Genomic DNA, 12,429 nt, shown 5'->3' with positions numbered 1-12,429 from the left:
TCCCAAAACCCGGAAGTAAACTGCGCTCGGATTCCCTCGACAGAAACCAATGTGATTTCTCCATAGGATTTTGGAAAATAGCTCGAAATAAGGTCTGTGGAACGTACCTGTTAGATAAATGCACGTTTTGTTCAGCCGGATAATATCCACATGTCTACCCTACTTTTATTATTTTCGAACCATAAATCTAAACGATAGATTTATAATTAGCATAAATTCGTTCATGATGGCTCACTTCAGTGATAGTGATGACATCGTTGCGAAATTATTAACCGAGTCATTTTCAAGATTGAGTTACAATGATAAACTGGAGTGGCAAAGGATCAGCTGCATGGCCCGCCATCAAGTGCTTCATCCAAAAGGACAGGAGGATGGACTTTGTGTTTAAGTGATTTGATCATCAAAGGTAGGCCTAAGTCATTTTCAATGTGGGCTGCCGTGCCGACTTAATTCATTTGTAATTGTTACTTGGCTGTGGGTGCCCTGTCATGGTAGGTGTTTATATAAATGATGTTGTTTTGTGTGGTAGAGGGTCGCTGTCATTGATGCGTTTTGCACCCCGGGCCGCTGTTTTTATATTCCGCTGAAGTAGCCTATACGCTGTGACCAGCGACGTGCAGTCAGGGGAGGCAGGGGAGGCAGAGCCTCACCTGTCATACTCATAGACTGGCCATACTACAATGTAACGGAAAAACAACTAAAGAAAAACTAAATAGTAATAATAATAAAATGTCTCCACTGATCTGTGTTGTAAATGTGATTTATGTTTGATTCCAATCGCTTTTTATAGTCAAAATCAGAAAATTTGCCGAGCTCCGCTACAACTACATGGGAGCGATGAAGAGTGAGGCAGGGACGAGCTCTGCCTCACGTAAGCCCACGTGCTGAAATCCCACTGACATCATGCAGTATGTATCATTCTCATCTTCTCAGTCTCCATGGGCTATTCTAAACCCTGGGAGCTGTCTTTCAAGGATGGCACAGCTGCTTTTTAAACGTCCCTGCATGGATCAACTTTGTGACATGGGACCAATGATTTAAGGCATGCAGTTCTTACATGTTTTGCCATCCTCAGACATGCGTTGTCCCTCTCCAGCGGAGTAAATGGGAACCACAGTTACTGTGTAGAGAGTGTCAGACTGAAGGTTATTCAGCACAGTTTTGTAGGTGCTTCCTGAAACCTGGACCTGGATAGAAGTAAAACAAGACATACATCAGGTTGTGCTCCGGGCATTAAAGGTATGGCGTAATTGCAATTATAGGAAAGGAACATTTCATTCAACATAGTTTAATGTTTTAGAACCGTTTTTTCCATCTTACCATCTCTTCCTTTCCTCCAGCGGCAGGCACATAGAAGATCCTATACTGACGCACGTTGCCCTCGGCAGCCTCCCACTGGACATTCAGGGTGCTGGTGGTGGGGTCAGTGACCTGAAGGTTCCTAACACCACCCAAAGGCTCTGGAGTGAGACAAAAGTATGATGAATTCAAACCCAAACAGTGTCTGTAAGCCTTCATGCAAAAAAGCATGAGAGCTGTTTTTGGGTGCAGCCAAAGTGGAAGAAAACTCACTGGTCTTTCCGGGGCCGTTCAGCTCTGGGCTAAGTCCTTTGGCGTAGACTGCTACCACGGTGATGGAGTACTCAGTGTCAGGGGTCAGCTTGGGGAGCAGGACAGTATTCTTCTTCCCTCCAACCTGGGTCTAGAGAGGGAAGAATAAATGTCAGCTTACATCAAATATTCTTATAACTCTCAATCAATCAATGACACTGTCTGCAAACCTTAGATGATTATATTGATTAACTAGGGCGGGTAAGGAGACAATGAGTCCAAGGGCTCAGTCATTATTTTAGAAAGTATTATAGTTGCTTTGTATCTCTTTTTGGTTATGGTTCCCCTCTCCATAGTCAATATGGTCTCTTTATGTCTCTTTGTTGCTTTTATGGATTTGTTTTGTGGGAATGCTGAGTCGTTTTTAGTTGTGTCTCTTTGTGTTCAAAGAGACACAAAACACTTTGGGCTCATGGACATGTCTAGCTAATTAAACAGTTTACTTCAGTCTTAACTGTAAAAGACAGTAGACTATTCATTTTCTTAAAAGGCATTTGAATTTTCTACATGTTTTAGTTTTCAACTACTTTTGGCAAATCTAGTGTACACTGGGGGAATATGTATCTGATCTGTTTATCAGATGGGATAAAAGAGAACTCACGCATGCGTGCCTTAAATTGATGTCAATAACTTTATGGAAATAATTCTACCTGACAGCTACTGGACTGTCAGCATTTCAGAGGAGGATTGTTTTGACATGATTAACACACAGCACACTGGCCAAGATAAATCTGTGCTCTGATGGCTGAAACAGACGGATGTTATGTCATAACGGTCATGACTGTTGATGATTTATTGCATTACTTCTGTGTTTGCGTGAGGATTTGTGTATGCTATTGTATGAGCTTTGGATTTAATCCTCTGTGGATTTGTTTAATCACTGTACAGCTCTGTCTCTAAACAAATTAGCTAAATGTTTTACCAGCAAACAAAAGTAGGATGTTTTATTGTACTCAAGTACAGAATGTGTGTCAGACTATTTTCCAAAAACAGACTTATTGTCCCAGACAAAAAAACGCAAAGCTCCCGGGGCTATCTTCATTTGCTGAAATCCTCACAGTGAACCAAGACAAATTGGCTCATGCTAGCTAGTGAGTTTCCCGTTTTCCATCAACCTCTCAGTGTGATATCAACCAGGCAATCAGTGCAACTTAAATTTCATCAAGTAGTTAAGAGGAAAATGTTCCACCTCAAAATGGAAACTAACAATAAACCAATGACTTGACGTGACACCAGCTGAACTTGGCTGAATTCTGCACATTTCTAACAGGGTTAATTATAAGGGAAGCAAATATTTGTAAACGTTTACCTGTCCTCTCCAGTAAGACAGATGTCATCTGGATATTATTAAAATATGTGAAAGAAGAGTCAACCTATAGCAAGATTTGCGAGCAGACTTAAAACACTATCTGCTTTCAAATATGACACCTGTGGCACAGTACTCTCTCATTACACAAACACACAATGACCTGACAGGGCAAGTGCATTCCATTTTCAATGCACACACACACAATTCTCTGAAGTATCTGTTTAGTTTCTCCCCACTGAGCTATTCAATTATCAGCCTTAAAATGTGTCGTGCAAACTTTGTATGACTTCCAAATGTTATCTTTTTTCAGCAACTTTTTACAACCTTTATCTGCCAAGTTTTGAGGAGGAAATATTTGTTTTACCATTTGTTAGAATTAACTTGGCTTATCGGTGTGGCTGACAGTCTGTACAGTTTTATGTAAAGGCATGTGCATAAGCATCATTTAGGCTTTTGGGAGTAATGAGAAATGTCTGACCGTTAATTGAAACCAAATATTCAACTCTAATCCAAAAACACTTTCTGCACATTCAAGCAAGTCAGCCAAGAAAATGCATGACCAGTGAGGAAATATTTACGCATTACGCTGCCAAGTCCGAAACAACAAATTAAAAGATTTGACTTAGAATAAACTAAAATAATGCAATACCAGTGGCAGAGTTGTAGCTGTTGTATATTTTATCGAGGCAAATACACTTAGGAGGAATAAGCCAATTCAGTGATTGAGTTAAAGCTCAAAGAGACATAAACAGCAGTTTTCTCTGGCTTAGTAATGCTGGCCTGCAGCCGTTCAGTTCAAATGTTAACTTCTTGGCATTTAACTCTCGCCCATGGAGAAATGCCTAACCTCAATCTGTTGTTTGGTGTTAAGAAATTCATTGCAGTAATAAAAGCACCTGTAAATGAATACTATACGTCCTATATTTGATTTTATAAAATACGAGAGCTACCCAAAGCAGTGTGTTGTTCTGTTTTGCGACTCACAGTCTGGCTCCTGCCTCCAGCCGTTGGGACGTAGGTGATCTTGTAGTTCTGCACGCGGCCTGGAGCTGGGTTCCACCTGGCGTTCAGAGTGGTGGTGGTCTCGTTGAACACAACCAAGTTGGTGGGAGGTCCACTAGGTACTGAGAATGCATGCATGCACATGTCACAATTACAAGCATGTCAACACGTTGAGCTGTTTGATGTAGTTAGAGCACTTTTCCCATGAAGTTTTTCTTGGAAATGTCTTTTAAAGCCCCAGCCTTGATACATTGGTCAGCCCATGTTTAAATGTTTGTTCTGTCTTGAAATTACTTAGTCATTATCAGTTAATGAATTTTTTGATTATGTATTTACTTAAAGGTCAAATTAAGCAGGTTTATCACTGGTTTGTATCAAGGATTTCAGCTTTTAAAGAAGAAAAGACAATCTTCCTCTTGGTTTTGTCTTTTCTGAAGCCAGGATGGATCGTTGTGAACAGCATGGCAAAGTGCATGGATCAATGCATCAATGGATGGATGGATGGATGAATGCATCAATGGATGGATGGATGTATGGATGCAATGGATGGATGGATGCAATGGATGGATGGATGCAATGGATGGATGGATGGATGATGGATGGATGGATGGTGGATGGATGAATGGATGATGGATGACAGAATGCACTTCAAAAACAAGGATTCACATCCCTGTACGACATGCAAAACTGAAATATATCTTCAGCCGATTTAATTTATCTTTGGCCTAAGTGAGAACAGATTCAGGAACAGCCATGTGATGGATGGGATGAACAATGGGACAAAAAACAAGACAAAGACAGACAAACACAATAAAATGGGGTTGTGTCAGGTGCATCACAGCACTGCTGTAGCGGTTGATTGATGATGTGATGATGGTTGTTCAATGAACAAAAGTGCAGATGACTGGATGAATTAACAAAACATGCTTTCGTCACTCGAAAGAAAAAGCATCCTCTTGGTTTACTACAAATATACTTACGTCTTTTAATTGCAGGCTTGGCCCCTATACGCACTAGAGGCAGAAATAGAAAGGTATGATGGGCATACCCTTCGCTCAAGTATCACTCAGGATATTTTCAATGAGTGAAATTGAAAGGTTAATCAAAAGATCCAACAGAGATTTTGTCAAGCAACAGAAGTAAAACAGTGTTAACTATAGTGATTAATCAGTGGTCAACACAGAGTTGCTGAGGTGTCTTACATGTCCTCTCAGTGCCCAGCAGATCCTCGCTCTCGGATTCATCTGGATAGATTGCAGTGACGGACACATCATAGGGCGTGTCTGGATCCAAGCCCTCCAGAACGTGGGTAATCTCATCGTTGTTCAGAATGGTCTGATGAGGAAAACACAATCACAGCGTGAAGGAAGGTGCTTGACTGCAATTGTTAGCCAATACAAACCAAAGAAACAAGATCCATATTAGATTGATTATAATTGGATTGGTGTAAGAATCTGTTTTTTAGATGTTCCAGATTACTCGACAGGGGTCTTTTTCAAAGCATCTGCGGGACTCGTCAAGAATTTCCTAAATCTAAACAGCTGTTCTCTTACATATTGGAAGTTGGTTTCTCCCTTCTTGGTCCAGCCAATGCGGTACAGAGCCACGTCAGGGGCTCCGTGATCCCAGGTAGCTCTGAAGCTGGTCTGGGTAACTTCTGAAAATCGTAGGTTCTGTGGGGCAGGAACCACGTCTACAGAAAAGAGAGAAATAAGTTAATCAGGAACTCTATAACAGTGAGTGGCAGGCGAACTGGGACAGTGCCATTATCGATAATAATGATTGTCATTCATACCAGTGATTCCATCTCCCAACATTGTCTGACCAGGTCCCTCATCATAGATCGGAGTAACAGCCAGGCTGTACTCAGTCTGCGAGGTCAGTTCTTCCAATAATCTGGTTGTCAGGCTTCCGTCCACTTCCAGCTGTAGAACAACCAAACCAATTTGTTGAAATCGATAGAACAAAATCATTAATGCAAATAGATATACTGATGTTTGAAAGCCCATAGAACTTCAGATGTTTTTCTCATTAGCTACATTTTGCCAAGTCTTGCAAAACTTGAATTCCATTCACAGCACAAATTCCCAGGAACACTGGCAACAGCAAAATGTGCTACCAGTAAGACTCCTAGGAAATTCAACCATAAGGCATAAAAAAGTGCTTGATTCCAGAGGAAAATGGGAACACTAAAGACATGAAACAAACAAGCAACAAAACAAACAAAAGCAGCTGGAACACTCAGGAAACACCACACTGGGTTTATGGCTCTTAATCCCATTATGTTTTAACTGAACTACAGGGATTCATTATGAACAAACATTTTAGTTTGAGTCCAAACAGGCACCGTATTTGTCTTCTGCACCATAAAGCCATGCATAATGCTGCACCTGGAGGGAATATGTCCTGGAGTCAACTTGTGAGTGGCATACTATCACTTACATTTATTGGATCCCATAATCCGTTTGGTCAAACGAGAAATTCTGTTACTCCCTGGGCAATAATCTCTTCCTCCCCACGCTATGCATTTATGACAATCACAACATCCTCCAGTGAGTCATGTTTCATGTGAGTTTCCATCAGAGGAGCTTTGAGGATCACCTCCACCTGATTTATGGCTGACTAAGTAGCAAAAAGCAGAACACAGAGTTGTCTGCTGTAGCCCAATAACTCCTTAAGGGGGACATGAAACTATAAAGTAGCGGTCCAATCCGCCCTTTAAACCACGCAAAACCACATTCTGATAGTTTCATAATCTTTTCATTGGACTCCACAACATCCCCTTATGTCCATCCAACCAGCTGCACCCTCCATTATGTGGCCTCAACCGATATATAAAGGGATCAGTGAGAAATGGTAATATAAATTCATCATCATCAAAGATAATGGCTAAAACAGCTGTCACAGCTAGTGACATTTCTTTCGGAAAACGTAAGAGCCAAACAAAACTGGAAACTCACTTCTTTAGCATCTCCTTCATCGGGCTTGTAGGTGAGGATGTATTTGCGAACAGCACCAGGAGCAGCATCCCAAATGAGACTCATGGAGCTGTGAGTGAATTCACGGACCGTCAGTTTGCCTGCAGGAGGCAGGGGAACTAAACAAAGGGGGAAAAGGTTTCAGGGTCAACGGTCAACTTGAGTATTTTGGTTTTACTTAACTCCACTACATTTTGGAAGCCAATATTGTACTTTTTACTCCACTACATTTATCTGGCAGCTTCAGTTACCAGTTACTCAACACATTAAGATTATTAGCTTATACAAAATATATAAAACTAATAGAAAAAAAGCAAATGAGCTCCAACTTGATCAGCTATCATAGTATCATTAATGCATTAGATATTTTAATAGAGTAGTTGCATTTATATGATTCTAAAATGGGTTATTATACATAACAAGTAATTTGACTTTTGGTACGCCAAGTATATTTTGATGACAATACTTTTGTACTTTACTTAAGTAAGATTTTAAACTTTAAGTATTTTTACAATTTATCATGCTAAGTGTGCTTTAGTAGAAAGTCTGAGTATTTTTTCCATCACTGGTCAGGATTATCGTTAAGCATTCATGAAGACAATTTTGAGCCAACCTACTGTAAGATATCAACAATTAACAACAGCTTAGTGAAATGCTGTAGATGTCACATGTATGATTCAGTGACTACATACGGGTGACTCCCTGCTTGGTCAGCGGTTCGCTAGCCAACTCTCCATGTAGGGCGAAGAGCGAGAGGGAGTAAGCCGTGTTGGGGAGTAACTTCACCAGCTGGACTTCAGTGGTATCTCCTCCCACTCTGATCTGCAAGGGGACCAAACCAACAATGATTTCAGAGGGGAAACGGGTTGACAATGACGCTTCAGTGAAATAGTTGGGGATGACAAGAGTGGGAGAAATATTCTGATTTGGAGCACATCTGCCGTTTCCGGTTCTGACGATTCATGAACCAATGATGATGTTCCCTTAGCAGATTGAGCTCATGGTTCACCCACCCCGTAGTACAATGTTCCTCTGTATTTCCCCTTTTGCCTTGTCTGCTAAATGATGAGGCAAACACTGGTGGCTTTGTAAAATGTTATTTCAGTGTGTGACCTCTGTATTCTGTCACTGAACTGCTGACAGAAGTGTTTGTGTCTGTTTTGGTGCATATGAATGCATGCAAGCTGATGTGATTGACAGCTGATTGGCCCTATGCCCTTTCTTGAAGTAACAGCTTTATTAGATGATATCTCTTACCTCCTGCCCGACAGTGGGCTCAGTGGCATTGATGGCGCTGTATAGCAGCATGTAGCCACTGGCACCGGCCGCCTGCTCCCATCTCACCCGCATGGTGGTGGTCTGCTCTTCAAAAATGTCCATTGTCCTCACGGCACTCAGGGGCACTGGATAACCAGGCAAGAATGTTAAAGGCGCCAAAAATATACAGAAAAAGTGATGTTATAACAGTTGAATGTACTTGTAAATACACTCAGAGATGTATTACAGAGAAAAAACGTAAGGATAAGAGAAATATCTTTGCCGATTACGGGGATACATTCTTTTGTTTGGTTTTTTCTTTGATTGCACAAAGACGTTCTCAGTCCTTTTTAGTTGGCTATAAATAGACTAGTAAAAGAGAAATTAACGACATCTTAAAAGAAACAAAGAAATAGATCAAAACCCCAGTGTAATCACATAGATTGCCTTGAGTATGCATCTAATTAATATGTACTAGTGCTTTCTTTTTGTAGCCGCATATTGTTTAATAAACAAGACCAAGATATTACCCTTAAAACATTTGTTAATAGAGACCATCCAGTCACTGAGTGCATACCATTTGTGTGATGGAACTAAGCCAGAGAGATTCAGCTCAGAAAGCCTGCTGAAGTTTAAAGTGTTGCTCTTTAAAAAAAAACGCATTTATTTGTGTTTTCTTAAGTGGAAAATGGTCACATCTTGCCAAATGATCAAAGACCAGGCCGCCATATTTCCTTTAGGGCATTTACTTTACTTCTGACAACTTTTACCATACATTGATTTTGATAAGTGGATCTCTTTAAATCAAATGATACAGGCCTAGATGAAAGAAAGCCAGAAAGAGAAGACATACGTGTGGTCTCGACTCCTTTGAGGGGCTCACTGATCTCCTCTCCCACCACGGAGAACACGTTGACCAGGTACTCGGTCAGAGGGTTGAGGCTCTGGAGGACCACCGTGGTCTCAGTGCCATCCACAAACACCTAATACAGATGGCATGGTCAGAAGATTGCAGTTGATAGTGTTATCTGTAACAGTCTCTAAATTGTTACAAACCTTGGATATGGATACTTTCTGAATAAATATTCTGCATCATAACTGTAGGTGAACATGCCTGAATCTATATTTTGCAGGATCATATGGCACAGGGGCTGCCTATGAATTTTAAAGCATAACAATCAAAAGTTCATTCTCCAGCTGAAGCTCTCCAATCAAAACCAGAAATCCATCTGACAAGTTTTTACTGGACTAAAACTCAGCATGTGCTTCAATTTCAGATCAATAAACAACAGTGAAACCTCATCCACTATGTTCGCTATTTAACAAAACCATGGGAGCCTGACAAAAACAAACATCTCCCACATGTAGTAAGATTCAGACACCAACAAATGCATCTTTTCCCCCCGAAAGCGGAGCCAAGTCCCTGCTGGCTAATGGAGCCATCACTTGTGAGGTCATTATTTGCTTTCTAATCCTCTAAACTGAAAGCAGTGTGTTTTTGTTTCCTTTCCCTGTGTTGGATGATGATTTAATTGGACAAACAGCGAGAGGCCAACACAAACAGGGGGCTGGAAATAGCAGTTTGAGTGGAGTTTCCCATTAGAAAACAGTGGGTCAGAACACATTAAAGCCAATGTCCCCTTGACATCCACACAGGGAGTTATGCTAAACTAACTGCAATGTGTGTGTGTTGCATCAGGTTTTTAGTGTTGTATACCTCTAGTGGGCGTCCATCCACGGTCATGTACTCCAGACGGTACTTCTCCACTGGTTCTTCGGGGCCGGTCCAGGTGGCTCTGAAGGAATGGTGAGTCACCTCTGATGTCATCAGGTTGGTAGGAGCATCGGGTGCGCCTCCTGTTTCAGGTGTAAGCATAAAAAGGCAGAAATTGCAATCTTGCCCGTGATAATAAACATGTGACAAACTAAATGTGGCAACAGATAAAAGCATATTTAGCTACAAGTCCCAACAGCTCTGTCTACCAGCCACAGTACTTATTGAAACTATAAAGCCACATCCTCTCCAAGGAGTTCCCCTTCAGGATCCAATAGCAGCTCTTTAATTTCATTAACGGCAGGCAATTTCCTATTCCGGAGAGGTACAGAGAATATTAGGGGGAAAAGAAAATAATAGATCTGCAATCATTTCCAAGGGCTTGGATGATTATTTGCTTCTAGTGTTGCTTTCCATGGTGGGCCAGACATGTAGCTGTGTGGGTGTTGGATGCTATACACTATATTTATAATTAATCTCAAATGTCTGGGATTGGAGCAGTTGGCTTAGGTTGTATGTGGTTATTATTTTTTAGTAGAAGGCGTCTGTCCTTGCAGTCGGGTTTATTATTCCTTAAGCGTTTCCTTTGTTAGATCAGTCAGCTGTGTTGCTGTAATCTCATACACACCTGGCCCCTTGACACTGTTACACAGGTTGTCAGTGAGGTTGTCAACGATGTCCAACAGGAAGGAGAAGTCAGCCACGTTGTACATGTGAATAGTATCTGGATCAGTGGCAATGGACCTCAACTCGTTCTCATCAGCATTCTTCACACCTACAGAGCAATAAGGAAGACAGTAATCATTAGCACTTTGATGCACTTTGATGCACTCATGCGATGAGTTTGTGAATAGCACTTAGTTTTACTTACCGATGGCGTAGAGTTCAATGCCCTGTTCCCGCAAGCTCTGAGAGTTGAAGATGACATCATCCTGGGATTTGCCGTCAGTGATCAACACACCGATCTTTCTGGATTTAGGTCGCATCCCGACGTTCTCTTTGAAGTTGTTCTGGAGGAGGTAGTTCAAAGCCAGACCTGCAATAACGATATCAATGTTTAGTTTTAACTATGGTAGTCACACAGAAAGAAGTAAGTGGCAATGCTCCCACTAGCAAATAATTAAATAGATAGATCAAAGTACCAGTCAAGGTGTTTCCTCCTTTGTAGGGCAGGTTAGCCACAGCCTCCAGGAGAGAGTCCCGGGTAAGATGAGCATTCAAGTGCCATTCAGTCTTTGGGTCTCCACTGTACTGGGCAAGACCTGAAGACACCAGCAAATAGTTAAACCAACGTAAAGATACTTCTTTCTCTTGTATTAGTAATAACCAGTTGACTGTTACTGCGTTTATTCTGGGTAGACCCACCAATTTGGACCCTTTCAGGGCTAATGTCAAAGACTCCCACCATACGGGAGATGAAGGCGCGAATGGTCTTGAAGTTGAGACGTCCAATACTCCAGGAGCCATCCACCAGCAGCACAATATCAGCCTGTGCATTGGTCTTACACTTCACACCTAAAAGGGCAAAATGTCAGTGTTGTAATTAGACGGGTTCAAAATTATATATATATAAAGTAGACGTCCATGTCCAACTGTCATATATATACAATAATGTGTGTGGTGAATTGGATTGAAAGAAGTGCTCAAAGAGGTGTGAGAGGTGAAGGGAAAAGAGAGGTTTATGAAATTAAATTCGATTTTTGGCATTGAAACAAACTTAATTAACAGTCCAAACATTCTCCAAGGGGACAAACAAACATATTCACAAGCAAGTAATAAAACATATTTTCCGTTTTTTTAATCAGACAACTTTTATTTTTCAGGTGTAATTATTATCTTCTTGTCTTGTGGCGTGTCGAGACAGTTTCAGTCGGTTTTCATATCCATGAGTTAGTCCCAGGGGCAAATCAGGAGAGTACGCCCTTAATGGCCTGTGACATATCAAAGGCTTCCGTGTGAGAGATTACCGTGCCCTCCAGAGCAGAAGATTTTACAAACACCTGTGGGATGAAAAGGAAGGCATCCGATCCTCTGTACCTAAAAAGAGGGCTGTCTGCAACTGAAAACAGGTTAGAGGTTTGATTTACAGATTGGTTTGTTCACAGAGTAAACCCGACCCAGGTCCCATGACAGAAAACCAGCTGTCAAGCTTTCAAGGGAGAGAAATGCAAAAACATGTCAACTCAGAAAGTAACTCCAACAAGTAGGTCTGCTAGAGGTAGAATTAATTATATCTGACACCACGATGAATATGCAAAAGTAAAGAAACATTGTGGCACTAATTATGTTGTCCTGTAATTAAAAAGATTAAATTAGGGCAAGTAATGAAAGAGAGATGTTGCTTTTGCCACACCCACAACTTTCTTTGCCCTCAAGCTCCAGAAGAGTTGTTGAGAAATGTGCCTGTTGTCTATACTTGGTAGAGCTGAGAGTGGGCTTCTCTCATATTTTTCATTTATCTCCTGACCTTTCTACATGTACCTCCTTCCAGCTAACTT

General features: G+C 41.2%; 1 protein-coding gene across 6 annotated transcripts in view; it reads right to left on the bottom strand.

The window, feature by feature from the left end:
- col12a1a (collagen, type XII, alpha 1a) overlaps window positions 1-12,429 on the bottom strand; it is a 55,081-nt gene that overhangs the window by 25,523 nt on the left and 17,129 nt on the right. For 4 of the 6 annotated variants that reach the window (XM_034222065.1, XM_034222061.1, XM_034222062.1 and 1 more), the window contains 17 exons: window positions 11,297-11,446; window positions 11,074-11,193; window positions 10,803-10,967; window positions 10,560-10,706; window positions 9,875-10,014; window positions 9,011-9,140; window positions 8,158-8,303; window positions 7,593-7,722; window positions 6,883-7,019; window positions 5,718-5,847; window positions 5,476-5,615; window positions 5,125-5,257; window positions 4,903-4,935; window positions 3,905-4,044; window positions 1,573-1,702; window positions 1,321-1,460; window positions 1,058-1,187 (listed from right to left, as the gene is read on the bottom strand). In XM_034222065.1, coding sequence (XP_034077956.1) covers window positions 1,058-1,187; window positions 1,321-1,460; window positions 1,573-1,702; window positions 3,905-4,044; window positions 4,903-4,935; window positions 5,125-5,257; window positions 5,476-5,615; window positions 5,718-5,847; window positions 6,883-7,019; window positions 7,593-7,722; window positions 8,158-8,303; window positions 9,011-9,140; window positions 9,875-10,014; window positions 10,560-10,706; window positions 10,803-10,967; window positions 11,074-11,193; window positions 11,297-11,446 — 2,241 coding nt within the window. The remainder of the gene's footprint in view (window positions 1-1,057; window positions 1,188-1,320; window positions 1,461-1,572; window positions 1,703-3,904; window positions 4,045-4,902; window positions 4,936-5,124; window positions 5,258-5,475; window positions 5,616-5,717; window positions 5,848-6,882; window positions 7,020-7,592; window positions 7,723-8,157; window positions 8,304-9,010; window positions 9,141-9,874; window positions 10,015-10,559; window positions 10,707-10,802; window positions 10,968-11,073; window positions 11,194-11,296; window positions 11,447-12,429) is intronic. The other 2 variants (XM_034222063.1, XM_034222064.1) reach the window with 1 other exon arrangement.

This window comes from Gymnodraco acuticeps, unplaced genomic scaffold (genome assembly GCF_902827175.1).
Source record: "Gymnodraco acuticeps unplaced genomic scaffold, fGymAcu1.1, whole genome shotgun sequence".
NCBI classification, from domain to species: domain Eukaryota; kingdom Metazoa; phylum Chordata; class Actinopteri; order Perciformes; family Bathydraconidae; genus Gymnodraco; species Gymnodraco acuticeps.
The sequence above is the reverse complement of the archived record's forward strand: the minus strand, read 5'-3'. Positions and strand labels throughout refer to the sequence as shown.